The 21,746-nt window shown below is 41.3% G+C and overlaps 1 protein-coding gene across 6 annotated transcripts in view; it reads right to left on the bottom strand.

The window, feature by feature from the left end:
• Positions 1 to 225: 225 nt before the first annotated feature.
• TAF5L (TATA-box binding protein associated factor 5 like) overlaps positions 226 to 21,746 on the bottom strand; it is a 32,814-nt gene continuing 11,293 nt past the window's right edge. For 2 of the 6 annotated variants that reach the window (XM_054441737.2, XM_054441747.2), the window contains exons 2-5: positions 21,422 to 21,566; positions 17,215 to 17,319; positions 9,319 to 10,043; positions 226 to 2,213 (exon numbers count right to left, since the gene is read on the bottom strand). In XM_054441737.2, the coding sequence (XP_054297712.1) occupies positions 1,416 to 2,213; positions 9,319 to 10,043; positions 17,215 to 17,319; positions 21,422 to 21,563 (1,770 nt within the window). In that variant the 5' untranslated portion in view covers positions 21,564 to 21,566 and the 3' untranslated portion in view covers positions 226 to 1,415. Of the gene's footprint in view, positions 2,214 to 9,312; positions 10,044 to 13,234; positions 13,310 to 13,533; positions 13,984 to 17,214; positions 17,320 to 21,421; positions 21,567 to 21,746 lie in introns of those variants that run through there. The other 4 variants (XM_054441757.2, XM_063671301.1, XM_063671303.1 and 1 more) reach the window with 4 other exon arrangements.

Below are 21,746 nucleotides of genomic sequence, written 5' to 3'. Positions count from 1 at the left end.
TACAAACAGCATTAAATGCCATCAATAATCCAAGTGAATACTAAGGGAATCATGATTCAAAGTAAGCTAAACAGAACTCAAGAACGGATAAAAATGCACCTTCGTTGGGGACAGTGTGGCCTAGGTAACCGACGGGTTACTGCCCTGATGAGAGGTGAGAGGCACACCATCCCAGGACAGAACACTCACCCGCCTGTCCTCAGAGTTGAAATGAGATGCCAACACTTTTTTTTTTTTGAAACTAAATACATTTTAATAGAAAACAAAATACAAAATAACTCTTTTCAGAAAACAGAAATATTTAATCCTTTTTCCACAAATTAGAACTTGCTTTATCCTCAGAGCATAGTTTGATATGCGTGCGTACATACTTACGATTCGTTTCACAAAGTGTTCATTAGACTGGTATTGCAGTGCAGGATGTGGGAGCAGTTCATTGCAGGAGAAAAAGACGTGGAAAAAGCCACACCTCTGAATGGTCATTCAGAAATTCCACATTTTTCTAATTCTATCTTGTTACTTATTACTCCAAATTATTCTTTATCATAATCTTTCTTTTGAGGGGAGAGAATTATTAAGAGAAGTGCAGCTATGGAAAGAATTTCTTTCCCACCATCACTGCAGGAGCCCAAAATGTTCTCAATCAAACCCACCCACCCACTTCCAGAAACATGTCAGCCAGGGTGACCAATCTGTCACCTGAAATTTCCCTTTCTCCCAATACACTGTGCTACCAAATTCTCTGAATTCCCTGAACCTCAAAATTCCAAGTATCAAAGCCAGTGCCAGGAGTCAAACCTGAAAGATTAAAAGCAGAGAAGGTGCCCTCTGCCAGTGCTAGGTTTCCTCATCTCAATAATAATAATAATTATAATTATAATAACAATAATTAAAAAAAATCCTGGTTCTCTGTAATTACGGAAAAGGAAAGACTATTTGCCAGGATCATCCCCTCCCCTTTCCTTGTTCCCACCCCGCATCCCTCTGCCAACAAGGACTTCCCTCCCACCAGGGGGCTGCACTGTGCGTGACCCCTGCGGTGCCACTTCTCCTGAGGGTGCTCTACAGCCGCCCTCTAACCAAACCCAGCCCCGGTCAGATGGGGAAAATGAGACAGAGACAGGAAGGTGCTCGCATGCGCGAGGTCACGGCAGGGTCTCCATGAGGACTTGTGAGTGACCTCCAGGGCATCCTAATTCTTGATCACTCATCATTGCCTCTCTTCTGTTCCCCTCCCCAACCTTGGACTTCGACACTGGGGGGCTGAGTGAAGGGGGACCTGCCCGGAATGAGGGCCCAGGAGAGAGGGGAGGAGGGGGCTCTTTCACAGTCAATGATTCAATCTCAGCTCACTGAAGGATTGCAACTGGAGGCTTTCCACTGTTACCCCAGTCCGTTCCAACAAAGTTAAAAAATTAATGTTCCTGATTTTCTTGTGTAATTCCAGTCACCAGAAGAAGGTTACAGGCCATGAACTGCACGCTCAGGACGTTGCTCATTTGCCCGGTGTACACGCCCACGAGCTCGCTGGAGGAGCCGTCGGCAGGTGCACTGCAGTAAGTGTTCCTGATGTCCCAGACGCGCACCGAGTTGTCCATGGAGGCAGAGGCAATCAAGCCGCTGTCTGGACTGAAGGTGAGGCTGGTGATATTGTCTGTGTGGCCTCTCAGCTCTTTATAAAGGGTCCCAGAGGCCAAGTCCCACAGCTTCAACCGCTGGTCCTCGCCAGCAGACGCCAAGTACTTACCGTTAGGAGAAAAGGCGAGAGAAAGCACGGGGCCGCGGTGGCCTGTGAAAAGCCTCACCGAGTTCCCCTGCTGAGCGCTCCACAGCCGAACGGTCTTGTCGGTTGAGCCTGTGGCCAAGTAGTTTGAATTAGGGTGGAATTTGACACAGTCCACATCTGCCAGGTGCCCTGCATATATCCTCAGCGGGTACGTCCGATCAAATGACCACAGCCTGGCGGTGCGGTCGTGGGACCCGCTGGCGAAGTACAGGCTATATGGACTGATGTCCAGATCCCACACAGGATAGGCATGTCCTTGGTACAACACAGTGTTGGTGAAACTCCCCAGATCCCAGTATCTGATGGACATGTCTTCAGAACAAGAGAGCAACCCTGAGCTGTCCGCAAGGAACCTCGTGCTGTACACTGGTCCACAGTGTCCCCGCAGTATCTTCATCTCCGTGCCTGCATTATCATCCTCATCATCCTGGGAACATTGGGGTGGGGTGGGAAAAGAAACACAAAAAAATGTTCAGTGGTCTGACAAGGAAAACAAGTCCAGGAGAAAAAAAAGTAGAGAACTGAGACTGCTTGGGAAATAGCATCTATCCAGCAAATGACAGTGGCCTTGCCCTTGAACGCTACCCCAGGAAGATAACTCATAACTGAATAAAAGTCTCTTACGACTTACAAATTGTTCCCCTTAAATTCACCTTGCAGCTCAGACTGTATCAGATTAAAAGATGCAGAAATGCAAGGCCATTACAGAGTAATGACTGTGGACCTTACCCTTCAATTGAGGATAGCGTGTATGGTTAATTCTGATGCGTGCCATTTGAAAATATTTACTTTCGAATTTATGTGAGGCTCTTAGATTGTTCTATTCTACGGGCATTGCCTTCATCCATCAGTTTTAGCTGCTTTATAAGCCATACTGCTGTTTTTACTCCATTTAACTGACAACAATATTTTGTCAAGTCCTGACATGTTCCTTACTCCCATGATGGGGGTTAATGATGGACGCAGCAACACATGAAGGCAGATATGGTATCACTTCAAGATTTTTTTTTTTTTTCAGATGGAGTTTCGCTCTTGTTGCCCAGGCTGGAGTGCAATGGTGTGATCTCGGCTCACCACAACCTCCGCCTTCTGGGTTCAAGCGATTCTCCTGCCTCAGCATCCCAAGTAGCTGGGATTACAGGCATGTGCCACCACGCCTGGCTAATTTTGTATTTTTAGTAGAGATGGGGTTTCTCCATGTTGGTCAGGCTGGTCTTGAACTCCCAACCTCAGGTGATCCACCCGCCTTGGCCTCCCAAAGTGCTGGAATTACAGGCGTGAGCCACCACACCCGGCCTCACTTCAAGAGTAACACACAACTATTGGTTCAGGCATGGTGGCTCGCACTGTAATCCCAACAGTTTGGGAGGCCAAGGCAGGAGGATCGCTGCAGCTCAGGAGTTGGGAGACCAGCCTGGGCAACATAGGGAGACTCTTTACCAAAAAAATTTAAAAAATTAGCTGGGCATGGTGGCGCATGCCTGTGGTCCCAGACACTTGGGAGGCTAAGGTAGGAGGCTCACTTGAGCCTGGGAAGTTGAGGTTGCAGTGAACTGTGATGGCACCACTGCACTCCAGCCTGGGGGACGGAGCAAGACCCTATGCCAAAAAAACCCCAAAACAAAAACAAACACAAACAAACAAAACCCAGAACTATCAGAGGAGTTTAGCCAAAATAAAACCTGGATGTTTAAGAATTAACAGTAAGCTAGAAAGGTACAGTTACTAGTAAATCACAGCTCCCCCTGCCTAGTGACCAGCCACAAACTGCTTGGTGTTTCAAAATAAGAATGAAGTTTTTAAAGTGACTTTCTGGAGGGTCTCAAAAAACATCTCCCCCAAACTAACAAAACAAGGTGTGGATTCAGAAGTGCTTTAAGCAAAGCCAAGCGATTCTTGTGATTCTTCGAAATAATTTCCTGTGTGTGACGACAGAAAAGACAGCAACTAATGGTACTCAAAGAGTCCCCTTTCCTGGTCCTCTCCCCACAAGTATACCATCTGTTTTCAAAATTCATTTCCCTTTATTCCCACACAAACTCCTCAAAACTACAGCTGTCTCTTCTGTCCCAGAATTCATCAATTAAAATGGGTTTTAATTGAACACCAGAAGAAAAGAGTATGATGAAGATCCCCGAACCTGTCAGCTTTGTTGGTTCATTGTGGCAGCCTTAGGTTCTTGTATAAGAAAAGGGCACCCTTTTTTTTTCTACTTGAAAATGGTTAAATTCAAAATAAAATGAATGCCTCCCATGTGTACATATTTAAGAAAAAGTTGAGAGAAAATAAACACTGATGTCCATGAATATTCACAATGGCTATTCCAAACACCCAACATTAAAAATACATTAAGTATTTGAGAGCCTAAGGGTCTACTGAGTGCTACCAAGAATATTAGTAATTTTCCTTTCCAAAGAAGTTACAACAACACTTTAAAATTTCAAGAATGACTCACTCCTTTACACCAGAAAGTTTATATAAAGACTGTGGGAACAAAAATGACACCAGATGAATTAAACAAAGATCCTGTGAAAGTTAACTGTGAATTAAAGGACATGTTACTGCCTTTGAGGTGTAAGTGGTCTTCATTTGGAACAAGAAGCTATGGAAGTGGCCTTCACCTCCTCAGTGGTGAAGGCATCACAATTGGAGATGAAGGTGCATGGGCTAGGAGCATGGGCTGGGAGTACAGCTGGCGCTCCCCAGGGATCTTGATGATTGTCCCAGGCTGGTGGAAACGTGTCCAGCTGACTCTGTAGACCAAGGAATGGAGAAACCAGAATGTTCCTGCTGGCTATCACTGTCAGCCCTCTGCCAGGACCACAGCTTAAAATAACCCAGCCACATTTTCTGTGTGGCTCAACCAGTCCCACACGGGCCTCAGCATGGTGGAGCAGCTGATTCACAAGGGTCCAACTCCATGGGTTTTCACTTCTCTCTCCTGCCGACAGGATAATACCATACCCTACGATTCAGCCTGAATACTCTACAGTAATTGTGTATGCATCCCAAATAGAAATGTTTAATTTGTAAAGCATATTCATGTAATAATAAATCTTATTATATACATTGTAAAACACATGAAATAGAAATTTAACAAGAAAAATAAACATAAAGAGATCAAGTATCATCTCATGTACCCTTGTGCTGTAGTTTGCTGCCCCTGCTCTGGACTATGGAGTCCCTAAAACCTCAGATTTGTTATGGCTGTCTGCTCCTGGACTCTGAGGCTCCAACTACCTCAGAGCTTACACTCACGTTTCCCCCAGACCAGAGGTCCTTTCTTGGGGTCTGGAATTTAGCCTCCATCTATTCTCTAATTAGCCGTCAGTGGAAAAGGAAGACATTAAATTTGGCTGGACTTGTGAGTGTATTAGACTTGGAAGCAAGTGAATCACTGCTATCTACATGGGAGATGACAGCAGCCTGAACTAGAACAGAAAAGTTGGATACTGGCTAGCATGAATTGACATGTGCTGTTCATGTAAAATACATATCAGATTTCTAAAACTTAGGACCGAAAGAGATGTATGTAACAGGTTTCATGAATCATTTTTTATATTGCTTACATGCTGAAATAATTTGTTCATATTAGTTTGAATGAAATACATCATTAAAATTAATTTTAACAAATTTTTAACCTTTTTAGATGTGGCTACTAGAAAAATTTAAATTACTATATGGCTCACATCATATTCCCACTGGATAGCATTAATCTAAATGACAATTTGATACACAGATTACAGAATCGAGTATTGCTGCTAATATTGCCTTCTTTACTTTTCAAACCTAAAGAAGACCAGATTGGGGGCAAAACAACCAGACATATAAATGAATTGCACACAGCTGTTTTATTGCTGAGTTAAGGAGGCGGGTGCTGGTAGTGATGAGGGTAGCTGCATACACACGGCTTAAAAGAAAGAAGAGCAAATCCTTGGTTTGGTATCTCTGTGGTTTTGCCATGTTGCTCAAATATTAAAAATACATAGGTATCAATCAACAGGGGTAAGGGTTGGGTTGGATATCTCATTTTTTTTTTTTTTTTTTTTGAGACAGAGTCTCACTCTGTCACCCAGGCTGGAGTGCAGTGGCGCGGTCTCAGCTCACTGCAACCCCTGCCGCCTGGGTTCAAGCGATTCTCCTGCCTCAGCCTCCTGAGTTGCTGGGATTACAGGTGTCTGCCACCACGCCCAGCTAATTTTTGTATTTTTCATAGAGATGGGGTTTCACCATCTTGGCCAGGCTGGTCTTGAACTCCTGACCTTGTGATCCACCTGCCTCGGCCTCCCAAAGTGCTGGGATTACAGGCGTGAGCCACCGCACCCAGCCGGATATCGTTTCTATCTCCATTTCATATAGAACAAAAGATGGAGAATGAAGTTTCACTCTTCATCTCAGTGTCTGAAACAGGAGGAGGGCTGCTCATACCAAGGTAAAAAGCAATGGACTGCTATGTCACTTAACACCTTTCCAAAGGTTAACCTAGATGATCTTCAAGTGGGAGACAACAGATGCTACAGGACAGTGCTGTGAATTCAGTTTTATTTGGCATAATTAACAGAGAAAATTTTATGCTTACACAGAAGATTTTGGTTACTGTTTTCCTGTTTTGTTTTTTTTTAAACTGAGCTATAATTACATACTATATAATTCTTTCAAAGTGTACAATTCAATGATTTTTAGTACATTCACAGAGTTGTGCAATGATCACCACTATCTAACACAGAACATTTTCATTACCTCACAAAGAAATGCCACACCCATTAGCAGTCACTCTCATTCTCCTTGCCCAGCCCCTGGCAACCACTCCTCTCCTCTCTGTCTCTATGGACGTGCCTATCTGGATATTTCCTATGAAAGGAATAACAATAGGTGACCTTTTATGACTGGCTTCTTTCACGTAGCATAAAGTTTTCAAGTTCATCCATGTTGCAGCCTGCATCAGTGCTTCATTTCTTTTTATGGGCAAATAATATTCCACTGCATGCACACACTACATTTTATTTATTCATTCATCTTGATGGCCATTTGGACTATTTCCACTTTTTGGCTATTGTGAATAACACTTCCATAAATATTCATGTACAAGTGCCTGTGTGCACATGTTTTCCATTCTCTTGGATATATGTCTAGAAGTGGAATGGCTGGGTGTGAACACCGTTTCAAATACTGTAGAAATACTGTATTCACTGATTTATATAATAGTTATTGCTTCAAAAAGATGAAAGCAGAGAGTGCAAGCTGGCTTTTTAGTCTGACTTACATAGTGATTTTGCACTTTCTATCATCTCATTAATCCATGTGGCTTCGCCACTTGCTTTTACCTGTTTGGTTTCTCTAGGTATGTGAGTTTGGTTTCTCTAGGTATGTGAGTTTGTGGCTCCTGTATTAAGAGTCTCTATTTTATTTTTTTTTAATATTCAATATTTCATTTCAAAATAATAGTCTGTTTTAATTATGCATTCTACAAGGGAAAAAGAAAAGTCCAAATTTTCAATGGAGAAACATTAAACACCAACTATCGTAACTAATTTATGCCTGGCTTTTCCCCCAAATGCTTGTTGTCAGAAACCAAAAAGAAAACTTCTCAAATTGCTGTGATAAAATGGGCGGGCATGCAGAAATCCCACAACAGGAGAATCTCAGCTTTAGTTCTTAAGTTTAAAAAAAAGGTTTATTCTTAAAAAGGGCAGAGGTTAGCTAGCATCTACAGTACTTTCAGTATGAACAATGATGGAAAGCCAGAAATGCTTAAACAAAACCACCATTCCAATGACGTCTTTTGCTCCCTTCTTGATGGACATCCAACTGTTTAAGCCTGAAACACAAACGTCACCCTTGATGCTTGCTCTCCCCTATCCCCTACAGTAATTGAATAACCGAGCTCTTCTCTAGTCCATCCATGTCTCCTTTGCCACTGCCACTACCCTAGTTTGGCCGCCATAATTGCTCATATAAGACAGTGTCACTATATCACTTCCTGTCTTGGCCCCTCTCCTAACTCCAGCCATACTTAATTTCTTTCAGTTCCTGGAATTCTGCATGCGGTTCCTCACTTCTGAGTCTTCAGATACACTTCTGATACCCGGAAATAAACACAGGACAAGTCACAGAGCTAGTTATCAGTAGTGGCCAGAGTCTTAAAATGTTTTACTTTGGTCTACTGTTATCAGATGTCATAATGCTATCTTAATATTAATTTTTAATGCACAGAATAATCTCCAAACTCTGTATCATCAAAGCTAATAAGGTCAGTGTAGTTTTTTTTTGTATTTACAGAAAACTGAAAGCAAATGCAGGAAGTATTCCTCAGTTTTACCAGAAGAACTCCCAAAAAGGGAACTGCCTCCAAGGAAAAGAGATGTTTGAAAATTCAAATACAAATGTAATAAAAAATATTTTGGAGAGTACCATAAAATTCTAGAAATTAAAGCTTCTACACGGGAATCTAGACTCTTTACTCATCATAAGGAAATCCTTCAATTATACTGTCTCGTTGCAAGAATCAAAAATTCAAAGGCCAACCTAACTGGAAGCAGACTCAGAAAACAGGAACAGGAAAACAATGGTTTAATTTAGGGCACCCAATATTCTTGACATCCTTATCATTAACTGTAATTTAATTAGAGTGATTTTTTTGCTCCTTAATTATTCAACATTGTGTAAAGAATTTTCCATCCAAAGTAATGTGAGGCAGAGCTACCTGAATTTCAGTGGTGATAAGACAAAAATACTTTGGCCCACAACTTTTTCAGGACCACTCTAAAGAAAAGTTAATTCTGTGAAGTTTAATTTCTATCTTCCTTGGCCCACATTTTTTCTAAGGTAGTGATTTTTGGTGACCTGAAACCCAAGCTGCGCCTGCCCTTTTCAATGACTGTCCTAAATGGTTACAAGCCAAACAAGATTGAACACTGACTGACGGAGGGGGAGCTGGCAACTCTACTTCCTGTGTTACTTCTCTAAGTGGGGTCTGGGAACACCCTGGGGTACGCCCAGTCACAGGATATGCACTGGCCTCAGAAAGCCAATACCATCCAGTGTGGTGAGGGTGCAGGGATGCCAGTGTTCTTACTACTGTTGCTAAGACTGTGAAATGACACAACCTTCTGTGGGGAAAATAATATTCATTACAGTTTACAATGGAGCCCCTTCGACTCAGTTATCCTACTACCGATTATTTGTACCTGAGCAAATGTGCAAACACGTAAGTGTATATTTACTGCAAATCTCAGCTAAAGTCAATATTAGCTAAAGGTCTTTCATTAGGCTTAGTGTTGCTATTCACATTTCACATAGTATAAATACTGACCATTCATTAATAATAAGCTAATGCTGCTAAAAATTGTTTTTGCATCTTAGGTTAGGCATGTGCAGGAATTCAATGGCTACAGGTTACATGGCATTAGTCTGGCTTTAGCTGTACGATGAGGAAAACTAGGAAGTCCATTCTAAGATATGTCGTGTTTGGTAAGGACATTCTAAGGAAATTAGGAAGGCGGGTGCAGGGAAGAAAAAAATGGTATTCATACCTCCTCCTCCAGAATATCACAAGCCAAATGGATGCGGGACACGTCTACTTGATGGGGCTCTGATTTTAACTTCTTGGATCGTAAACTCCAAAGTTTTATACAGGAGTTGTCAAACCCAGCAGCAAGCAGCTTGCTATCGGGGGAGATTTCTGCAGTGTTCAACAGCTGCTCTGTGTTATAGAAGGCATAGAAGCAGATGGTAGTGAGGGAGGGAGGCCCATCCTTGACGCGCTTAATGCTCTCCTGTAAGACCTCTAGGGCAGCCTCGTTCTGCAGAATCGGGCTGGGCATGTCAGGGGGCTCCAAACCGTTGTTCTCACTGCGGGAGGAGCTGCCACTGGCATACAGCTGATAGTCTGTTCTCTTGGCAGGCTGCACGTCAAGATGAATATGTAAGGTGAGGACTTTGCACAGGGCAGTATTGTTGTCACTTTGGAGGTAGCGGATAAGGTAGTTATAGCTGTCTTCTTGGAGACGGACCACGTACTTGTTATCTAGGAATGCTCGAAGCTTGAAGTTAGATAGGATGTCCTGGATGGTTTGAGTGGTCTGTAGCTGCTCAATGACATCCTTCTGGCTAGCATTCTGCAGAAACATTCCATGGAAGCGGCTGTAAAAACTTTCCACTGTGCTCTTCGGACTGTTTTGGACCAGGTTGAGATGGAGGTAGACAAAGAGAGGATAGAGGAGAGGCATCACTTCGTGGCTATGCTGGGAATCAGAATCTATAATGAAAGAAAATGAAGGCTTTATAATCAGCATAATCTTACAGAATAATGTGATCCCTCCTGGGGATCACCACCATCATAAAATGCTTTCTTGCCAGGACCCCATTTTTTAAGAGTACTGATTGAACTATAAGCCCAGCACAGGATTCTGGAATTTCAAAGGCCTTCTGATTGAAGAAAGAGCATGAACTCTCAAGTCCAGCAAATCAGGGCTTGAAGTTGGGCACAACTCAGGAACTTAATGCCCAGAGTGGTTAAGTGACTTGCCAGAGTTCACAACAATACAGTGGCTTGTACCCAGGTCTTCAAGATTTAATATTTTTTCCCAATACGTTAGTGTTTCTTCAAATTGGGGACCTCAGATATCTGAGGGTACTTAGACATATTCTTGGAAGATTGAGTTCTTCACAATTTTTTAACTTGATGATAATGTAAAAAATAATCAACACACAGTATATTTAGAATTATCTGGATGTCCGCTTAACAAGTAAGTACTGACAAGTGATTTTAGTGCTCTAGTTTGTGTTTTGTGATTACTTTTGGCATCCATTGTCTCAAGTAAAATCAAAGCATTTATTTTAGTGGGCTCATTAACATGTCTGGTTATACAGGCTGGCACGTCCTATGTTAACATGACAGCCTTCATTAACAATTGTCTCGTCAGCATATTCATTCTGTTTTGTTGGTTAACAAGTTAAATTCTCTTTTGCAGTGATAATTTACAAATAAGACCATTTTACGTCATTAAGACTCAACTACTTACTAATTTGGGAGTTTAGCGCCATGAAACTATAACACAGAAAATGTTATTTAAAAGGTGTACAGCTTGAATTCATGGGCGAATGAGAAAAGAACAGAGGTATATCTGACACCTAAATAAGTGCTCAAGGTATGCTGTGAGGGAGCAAAGGTTTCAATGTGATTCATACACAGTGGGGAGAGAGCAGGGCCACTGCAGGCCAGAAGCCCCCCAACGAGCTGAGACCAGCCCGTGTCACAGTCACCAGTGCTGTCCAGATGCCTGCTTGCAGTAGCAAGTTAGTTCTGGCAAAATCCATCTGTTACATTCACTCAGTGTTATTTTCAACTTGACTGCTTTTGGGGTTTTGCTTGTCCCTTATCTGTAATGAGTCTGGGTTTAATAAAGAAATATAATAAGCATAAAGGTTTTAGATCTAGTGTAATGTTTGTACATATTTAAATAAATTAAAATAAAAATGTTTTAAGTCAGCACTTATGTTCTGGTAGCATTTTTTTTTTTTTCATGAAAAGGCATCAATACAGGGTTTAAGACTGAGGAATACTGCATCAGAGAATCTTGCTTCCTAATTTGATGATAAAAGATATCTGCATGTTATTTCTGCTTAACACTCTATTTCACTTTATCACAAGGTGAATGAATCTGCTGCATAATATTCATAATATGCATTTTAGAATAAATGTATCCCTACTCAAATACATTATTTAGAGGATGAAAAATTACAATCATTCCACTGCACTGGAAGTTAAGACAGCCACCCAGCCACTTTGGGCTCCTCACACCTCTGAATCAATAGGCAAGGAAGGGAGTTACAGTGTTGGCTGGGGTAATTGATCCTGCCCAAGAGGAAATGGAACTGCTACACAATGGAGGTAAGGAGGAGTATGTCTGGCTTAAGGAGATCCCTTAGGACATCTCTGTACCCTGCCCTGTGATTACAGTTGATAAAAATAACAACAATCCATACAGGACTATGAATGGCCCACAGCCCTGAAGAATGAAGGTTTGGGTCACCCCACCAGGTGAACCACGATCAGCCTGCGAGATGAGCGCAAAGGGAATACAGAATGGGTAGTGGAAAGAGGCAACCATGAATACCAGCAATCACCATGTGACCAGCTACAGAAACGAGGACTAATTGTTGTATTTCTTATTTTGTTACGAATGTTTGGGTGTGAATATCTATATGTAGATATATAAAAAGAAAATATCTTTGTATTCTTTCCTTTCTTGTTCCCTTATCATGTAACATCGGATTACTGACTTTATTTTTTTGAGATGGAGTCTCGCTCTGTCACCCAGGCTGGAGCGCAGTGGTGTGATCTCGGCTCATTGCATCCTCTGCCTCCTGGGTTCAAGTGATTGTCCTGCCTCAGCCTACCGAGTAGCTACAGGCGTGTGACACCATGCTCAGCTAATTTTTGTATTTTTTTTTTTTTTTTTAGTAGAGATGACGTTTCACCATGGTGGCCAGGTTGGTCTTGAGCTCCTGACCTTAAGTGATATACCCATCTCAGCCTTCCGAAGTGCTGGGATTAAGGGTGTGAGCCACTGTGCCCGGCCAGATTACTCACTCCATATCATAGTATTTAAGTATTGTTAACTTTACCTCACCGTATCAAAATTATGGAATATCACGGAGAGGAGTAAACATCATCCAAGGACTTTGCATTCTCCTCTGGGGAAAAGGTTAGTGTGTTTTTTGATTGCACACAGGATAATTTTATTAGGTTAGGTGGAAGTATGAACTTGTTATTCTCTTTATTTGGAGATTAAGTATGGAATAAGGAGATGCATATGGGTGCCAAGTTAATAAGGAGTGGACTTGCGAGGTTACTTTTACATGTCAAACTGGGGGGGGGGCCACGGTACACAGATATTCAGTCAAACATTATTTTAAATGTTTCTGTGAAGGTATTTTTTTCTTTTTTTTTAGATGAGATTGACACGTTTAAGTCAGTAGACTTTGAGTAAAGCAGATTACCTTCCATAAAGTGGGTGGGCCTCATCCAATCAATCAATCCGTTTAGGCTTTAATAGAAAAAGACTTATCTTCCCCTAATAGAAGGAATTCTGCCAGCAGACAGCCTTTGGATTTGAACTGCAACACTAACTCTTTCCTGGGTCTCCAGCCTGCTGGCCCACCCTGATTTTGAATGTGCCAAGCCTCCATAATTGCATGAAACAATTCCTTAAAGTAAACCTCTACATATCCATCCTGTTGGCTCTTGGCTCTGTTTCTTTGGAGAACTGTACTAGATTTTGATTTTTCTTTTTCCTTTGTATTTTATTGGGATGAAGGATTGTTTTCAACTCCTTAGAAACAAAATTTCAGGCTCATTTTCTAAAATGAGAGGCATTTTAATTGAGTAAGTTTAGAAAAAAACCTAGCTATCAAGAAATAGTGATGTACTACTTTAAAACTTACTGAAATTCACTGTTGCTTCAGCTCATAGGTTCAAAATTGCTTAATTGCTCTCTCTTGTCTGAAGAGAACAGTGTGCTGGGTATAAAACAAAAAAATTGATCAATTTGGAAGAAGGTGAGATTCAGAATTCTAACTCCCATTTTTAATTATTCCCTTGCAATCATAACATACTCTGTATTTTACTGAAAGTGTACTCACTTAAAATATATTTTTTTCTAACTGCAAAAAGTAACAAACATCCTCTGAAAGTACACTTTTTCTTCCTTCTATCTACCCACTGAAATGTAATGAATGCCTACCTGGTGCCCAACTCTACTGGCGGTAAATGAGAGAACAATGGAGTTCTTCATGAGTTCACGGAAATTAGTAGTAAAAAGGATACTAAATTAAACAAAACTAATCCTGTCGGTCCTCATTCTCCTCTACCTTTCTTCACGGTTTGGCTCTATTGACTAGCACTCCTCTGTCCTTTATTCTGAAACCCCACACTACTTGGTCCTGTCGTCACTCCCTTTTTGGTTCCTCTTCCTCCTGTCAATCCTCAAATGCTCATTTCACTTTAAAGAATTAACACTGGGTGTGTGCCTCTTAGGAGCCAGGTACTTTGCATCCATGATCATGTTTAAGAGTCACAGCTGGCCCTGGTTCAAATCCAGAGGTTGCTTGACTCCAAAGGCTGTGTTCTTCCCACTACACCTCCTGAAGAATAGGACCTACGGCAATAGGTGAGCTCACAGAATCTCTCATCTACAGACAACCTGTGGAGGAAAAATACATTCAGGTGGATACAGACATAGATACTCTTATATCTTTCCTTAGTATCTTCCTTTGAGATTTTATCATTTCTTAAGACTTTAATTTGCATCTCCATGTAGCTCATGCTACATGTTCTTTACCACAAGTCTTTATCTTTCTCCTAAATCCTAGCCTCAAATTTCCCACTGCAAGCTATGCAGTAGGATGCCACTGTCATAACAATTTAAAAAACATAAACCCTTCTGACTTATTTATTTTCAATAAACCTTCATCTCCACTCCAGTCTTAAAGCCTGAGCCATCGTCACCTCTTCTTCCTCCTTTACTCCTGAGCCTTGGAGATTCCACCTTGGTAATTTAACTATGAAATAAAGCTCCTGCCTTCCAATTCCACAATGCTGTCAAATTCTGGTCCTTTCTCACCTCATTTCTCAAGATTGCCAAGCACTTTAATTAACAGTCAGTCTCCCTGCCATTCCTCTTACAAATAATTTTACAAACTGCTTTCAGACTAATATTCATTGATCTCCAGCCTGAAAGCCCCATTCTCAACAAAGCCTTAGTTGTTCCTGTACAGTCGTCAAGCCTGCCTTTTTGCTCACGTTATTTCTTACCCAAATCACTCCTCTTCCTCCTCTCCTCTTCCAGTCTACTGAAACTCAATCCATCCTTCAAGTGCTGACTCAAAGTCTACCTCCTGCTCAGTAAAGCCTTCTCTGACTACCCCCAACCAAATCACTTTCTCCTTTCATTCTGAATGCAATTCTTATATAATTCAGCAATTGATCTCATGCTGGTCTGTGAAAGTGCTTCTGTGATATTCAAATTTTATGTAAAAACTTTTACCTATAGTGTTTTTATGCTAGGACTGCTTCTAAAATAGATTAATGAGTGTATCTTATACTTTATCTTGGTGATCAGGAAATAACTATTCATTTGATTTGGTTAACTGCTCTTCAGAGACCTGAGGGTAGAGAAAAATATTCCAGGAGCAGCAGTCCAAAGTGATCAATATATATTAACCCCTTTAAAATAATGATCCTTTAAACCAAAGGATTAAAGAATCTAATTACAGACAAAATAACAGACAACTTCTCAGTTCAGAAACAAAGTAAGAACTTAAAGGAAATGGTTGATAGACTATAATCTTTTCAAATGTAAAGTTCTGGCTAAACGATCCTTGTGGTAATAATTTTTAATGGTAAACGATGAGTATAAAGTAATCGATATATAAACCAAAATAATACACCTGGCCTTACACACACATAGAATTATCCTAGTTTTACCTGGCCCCCATAAGGGTATTTTAAAGCAAAGAATCTATAGTTACTACAGTCTACAGTTGGAGAAAATGGTCAAAATATTACAGGAAATAAGGGTTACAAAATAAAACCCTCTTGTGGGGTTATCTTATCAGTTTCATGGTTGTTGGGTGATAGAATTCATAAGTAGAGAATAGTCTGTTTAATAGTTAACAAAAACGAAAAATCATGAAGATTAAGGCTTTAGTAAAATGAGTCTATTATGTTTGAAAAAAAGGAAGTTCCATTAATTCTGCATATCATATAAATGTTAAATATTTCAGTGCAGTGATCAATTTCCACTAAGGATAAAAAAAGAAAAACTGAATTTATAATAAGGGTTTCTTTAATTGAGAGGTAAGAACTTAGAGATATTTTTTATCATTGGCATTGGTTTCTGAGGCTTTAAGCAACTTTCAGAAAAATTTAAGTCAGTTTTTAGAAAGTTATTTTACTCAGTTAAAAAAATATGATATTAATCTCTCCATGACAGATTTATTTTCACCATACTAGTGGTGCGGAAGCTGGTTTAGAAAGAAATGTCTTGGCTGGGTGTGGTGGCTTGTGCCTACAATCTCAGCACTTTGGGAGGCCAAGATGGGAGGACTGCTTGAGGCCTGGAGTTTGAAACCAGCCTGGGCAACACAGTGAGACCCTGTCTCTACAAAAAAATTTAAAAAAATTAGCCAAGTGTGGTGGCACATGCTTGTGGTCCCAGCTACTCAGGAGGCCGAGATGGGAGGATCACTTGATCTCAGAAGGTCAAGGCTGCAGTGAGCCGTGATCATGCCACTGTACTCCTCCCTGGGCAACAGAACAAGACCCTGTCTCAAAAAAAAAAGAAAAACAAGCAAATTATCTGGCTTCTTTGAGCCTGTCTCCTTCATTTGTTCAGCCTGTATTTACGTTAAGTGCTGACTACATGCCAGGGTAGCTATTGTCCTAAGACATATTGATATGGTCCCTGCCCTCATGGAGCATATAGTCTAATGAGGAAAACAGACACAAAAGTAAATCGCCAAATGTATAATTTTAATAGTGGTATATTCTGACTCATGACAGTGAGATGGCTCTTGTCATGGACATGACTTATTTCCATTATGAGTGACACTCAGATGACCCTAATGACATTACATACATTTTTGTATTTAATCACTGAAGCATAGGTGTATAATAAAATAAACTCAATGGCATAATTTTATTGTTACAGAATTGCAATGATTTTTGCAGTCAAGTATTAATACACTCGGTTGATTGCTAAAGTGAGTTATCCTGATGTAAAATTTTATGTTCACATCCCTTTCCGATTTATCTTCTGGGGCTCTTAATGTTTTTCTTTCTAATATGTGCTACAGTATCTTTTTTATTCTTATCTCAAGTGGTCATTCTGCCACCCAAAAACTGGTCTAAATGACAACTTCTAGTATTTTTGCCTGTTCATTCATAAGGACTATTTACTTGCACTTTTGGAAATAAGGGGCAAAGACCATTGTGAAATGTACTATATTATTAGTAGAGATGTAATGTACATTTCAAATGTGCTGTATTTAAGGATGTTTCTCTGCATAGCTGACAGTTTTTACTTATTCAATACAAGTCACAAGTCACTGTGCTGAAGGCCATGAATAAAACACCCAGAGCTCTGCCCTTGTAAACTTAAACCTCATGATTGAACTCTTCAGGAATTCCAATAGACCGTAAGTTTGAATGCAAGAACTGTGTTAAGAGTACCTTCGAATCCCTAGTACCTCACACCAATTGTGGAATATAGTTGGTTCTGAGGGAAATCTGCATTACTCTATTTTTTTATTTTTCTTTTTACCTCTCCTTGTGGAGCAGGGCTAACTCACAAGCAGTGTGCCCAGAGTTGGTCTGTATTACTCTGTTTTCTTAATAAGAAAAGGTTCTAGAGCTGAGTACTTACCAGTGAGAAAATTCCGCAGTCGTCCAAACTGTACTTCATATTGCTGGGGTTCTGCCTGGCAAGGGGCTGCAGACACTATGTTGGCACAACCAGATTCTGATTGCACTAAAGAGGAGAAGATACACAAGTCAGGGCGGGAAACAGAGAGACGATTATTAACCCAGTATGTGGCAGGATGGGTGGAGGAGGGTGTTGTGCGCACATGCACAGCAACTGACATTTCAGCAGGTTTCCAAAGCATGCTGGGTCCTGGTTAAACATGACAGACTGATGACACTTGTTTCTCTCCCCTCCCTCCTGAAGCCCAATAAAATGAAGGCCAGGGAAGGAAAGGCATAAAGCACAGGACAAGGTGAATGAGACAGGACAGGTACATAAATTCATGAGATTCATCAGGAAATGTTTGACCCTATGTTCTGACATTTCACAGGTGCCTTGGTGTGGGTTCATTGTCAACCACTGTGCTGGGCACTTAGTGGGCCCTTTCAATCTGGAAATTCACGTCGCCTAGTTCTGTGAAGTTTTCTGGAATCATTTTGATAATTCCCTATCTTCCGAGACTCCTACAATTTCAAGGTCGGATATCCTGAACCAATCCTTTAATTTTTTTTCTCCTATTATTCCATTTCTTTGTCTTTTTGCTCTACTTTCTGAAAGCCTTCCTCACCTTTCAGCCCTTCTACTGATTATTTCCCCCAGATTACTTATAATACCTAATGAGTTTTTTTTACTATCGTGTATTTAATTGATAACTTTTTTCGTTCTCAACATTCTCTTTTTTTCCCCAAACATGCTATGCTTTTTGAATCTTAAGTATTTAAAACAAGGTATTTTTGAAGTTTTCTTCTGTTTCTTTCCATCTGCCCTTCTTATATGTTTCTTCTAGGGTTCAATGGCCCCTGGCTGTCTTACAGTGAGGCACTCTGGGTGGCTCATCCTCCAGGGTGACCAGGGTGAGCAATGTCCCAATATCACTGTCTTTTCGTCTTTCTTCTTGGGCAAGTTGGACTCACCAGGGAAGGATCGTTTACTTGCCTTCCTGGAGCATGTGTGCCTGGCTGCAGTATTCCAGGCATATGAATTGGTGCAGGGGAAACAAGGCTGGAGTCTCAATATTCAGTATGTAAACACACACTTAATCTCCAATCTGTGAGTTTATGCTTTCTAAAAACAAAAAACAAAAACCATTCTTCTCCTGTTTACAAGAGGAGTGGGGAACACTGGGGAAAGAAGGTGGCTAAAACCAAGGGAAGCCACCTTTAACCGTGTCCCGAATGAAACATGAATGCATTTTGGACAATGGAATATGGATGGAGAAACGGTGATGAATGTGGCAGGACTGAGGGAGCCATAACAGGAAATATGTAGAAAGGGAAACACAGGTGAGAGGAAAGCCAACCTACTCCAGGAGAAGGAAGAGACAGCCAGAAGAGAGGATCTGCTGCAAGCCTGCATGCAAGGGAGGGACTCCTCCTCCTTCTTCTTGCCCCCCTCTTAGTTACTCTGTCACGAAGTCCTACAGATTCCTAAAATTTATCCTCTCCTCTCCACTCCCATTACCACTTCCTCAACTGAGGCTGTCCTCACTTCTCACTGGACTGCATCTTTTAACTAGTTTCCTCGATTCTAATCTGGGCTGCCTTATCAATACTGCCACCAGACTGAGTTTTCTAAAATCCACATTTGAAAACTTGGATACCCTCCTCCAATTTGTTCCCCGGTAAACATCTAATGGTTCCTTTGCAACTCAGCTCACTCTTTCAACTATTTAGTGACCCCCAACTATATGTCAGGAATCACAAGGCCTTTTGGGGAGCCTTCCTTGGCTTGCCAACCTAATTTGGATGATCTTTTCTGCTACCACTGAACGTCCCCCCCTCACAGAACTTACTACCTCATGCTCTTCTACAATCACTGACTTACCTGCCTCACATCCCAATTAGAACACTTAGCTTCTCAGACCTAGGGTCAAATCGCAGCTATCTCTAGAACTTTTCAGCACTTGGCCTATAGCAGATGTTCACTAAATGTCTGCTGAAAAGACAGAATTCTTCAGATTACTCAATTAATGGAAAAATCTAGGATAAAATCTTCTGATAATCATATTTCATGTTTCTCACTTTTCCTGGTGGTTTTCCAGCAATAACACTTTCTCCTAATTAGCTATTCTATTGAAACTAAGACAACTTGACGAGCAAAGTTCTGGAAGTTTGTTTAATATTGTTCGTTCCTACTTTCTATCAACAGCAGCAACAATTACTGCTCTCTGGTTCCAAAGGATGCAGGGCAGCAGATTTTTTAAACAGCTAGGATGGCATGTTCAGAAGGAATTACTCTACAATGGGACAGAGACCTTGTAAATGGACTCCCCTATTCAAACAATAAGGCACTTAGTATTCTACACCAAGGCCATCATCTGGCCCTGTTTTGGTCAAGGGTATCTCTGAGGAGTTTGAAGGGAAGGAAGAATGGGTGGATCTGACCCTGAAATACTTGATGGCAGGCTGCTGACTGGGCTTCTGTTAGTGTTTCAGAGGAAGTCAGGAACCACCCCTTTGAGAGCATCCTCAGGTTGTTACTGTCCTAGCACTCTCTTCCCATGGCAATGAACCCTGGGTCCTTGACTTTGAAGGTATATGAAAAGAGGGAGCTGAGGTAACTGCTGCTACTAGGATGGAGGATGAAACCATTAAGAAATGGAGCACGTGGTGAAAGATATTTGGAAGAGCACAGAAAGCCCAGGAACAAAGAAGAGAGAAGAATGTAGCCTGAGCATATAAGAAAGGGAACTAGGGCTGAGCTGCAGAAATCACTGCTAACTCCACCTCCACACACAGCCATTGAAGTAGTTTATAATCACCCTAAAGCATCCCAGCAATTTTTTTCCCCCAGAATCACTAGTAAATAAGTTCAGTAAAGAAAGTCCTGTTATACAGTGGCTCACACCTGTAATCCCAGCACTTTGGGAGGCCAAAGTGGGAGGATCACTTGAGGCCAGGAGGTCATGACTAGCCTGGACAACATGGTAAGACCCCACCTCTAACAAGAATAACAAGCAAAAAAAAAAAAAAAAAAAAATTAGCCAGGTGGTTGTGCATGACTGTGGTCCAAGCTACTTGGTAGGCTGAGATGGAGGATCACTTGAGCCTGGGAGGTTGAGGCTGCAGTGAGCTGTGACTGCATCACTGCACTCCAGTCTGGGTGATGGAGAGAGACCCTGTCTCAAAAAAAAAAAAAAAAAAAAAAAGAAAAAGAAAGAAGAAGAAGAAAGTCATAAAGTCATATTACATAAAAACATGAACTCACAAAATAGTTAACAATTACAGTCGGCCCTCTGTATCTGTGGGTTTCACATCCATGGATTCAAACAACTGCAAATCAAAAATATTTGGGGAAAAAAAACACCAAAGTCCCAAGAAGCAAATTTTGAATTTACCAGGTGCTGAATACTATGATGAATCCATGTGAATGAGGTGATATGTAGGCTGTATTAGGAATTATAAGTAATCTAGAGATGATTTAAAGAATACAGGAGGATGTCTGTAGATGTAACCTGCTATGCCAAATATTATACCACGTCTTATCAGGCAGGGACTTGAGTATCCGTGGATTTTGGTATTCATGGAGGGGTCCTGGAACCAATCCTTTATGGATACTGAGGGATGACTATACTTATCAATCCAGATTGAGTCAACTCAAGTTTTTCTAAAACAGAATTGGATTTCAAAACATTAAAAAACAAAAACAAATTTAAAAAACTTCAGGAATGTGTCTATAATAATAATAATATTTCCAACTACAGATCCTGAAGTACTAATTTATTCAACAAACCTGACTTCTACATGTGAGGCTCCATGCTGGAGGACAGAGGGAGACCCTGTCCCTAAGGGTCTTGTAGGTTGTCTACAGAAGGAAAAAGTTGCACATACTTTCAGGTACAGATAAAGTAACTGAGAAGTCCTGAGGAAGGAAATGACTTTAGCCAGGGGAATCACAGAGGTTATTAGAAGTGACATGTGAGCATGGCTCTGAATGACAGACAGGGTCTCTGAGGCCAACATCATTCACTTAACGTAGCTCACTGAGGTTTTTGGTCAGTCTGCTCTCTCTGGCACTGTCTTGAGAAGAGGAGAAGTAATTCCACATGGATATTGACGTGAGTTCTCCTGCTCCAGGCTCACCCCACCAGACAAGCCCCCACCATTACCTGTTAGATTGGCCGCCATCTCTTCAGCAGTCTGTGACAGCCGCAGTCCTTGCTTCAGGGGACCATCTGAGTCCACGTACTGCCGGCGTTTGAGGTAGCAGGACACTGCCATCTGAATCTGCTCGGTACGCACTCGTTTCATGACCTTCAAGGGAGGCAACGACAGGATACAGAGACATCAGGGGCCTGGGAGAGCAACCTATCCAACCACACCATCGCAGATGGGTAGGATACGTGGGAGAGAAAGACCAGCCACGTGGCTAAGTGGCCTAGTTAAGACGCAAATCTAAGTTCTCTAATACCAACGTGGTATACTCTTCCATTT

This window comes from Pongo pygmaeus, chromosome 1, assembly GCF_028885625.2.
Source record: "Pongo pygmaeus isolate AG05252 chromosome 1, NHGRI_mPonPyg2-v2.0_pri, whole genome shotgun sequence".
In the NCBI taxonomy this organism is placed as follows: domain Eukaryota; kingdom Metazoa; phylum Chordata; class Mammalia; order Primates; family Hominidae; genus Pongo; species Pongo pygmaeus.
The sequence above is the reverse complement of the archived record's forward strand: the minus strand, read 5'-3'. Positions and strand labels throughout refer to the sequence as shown.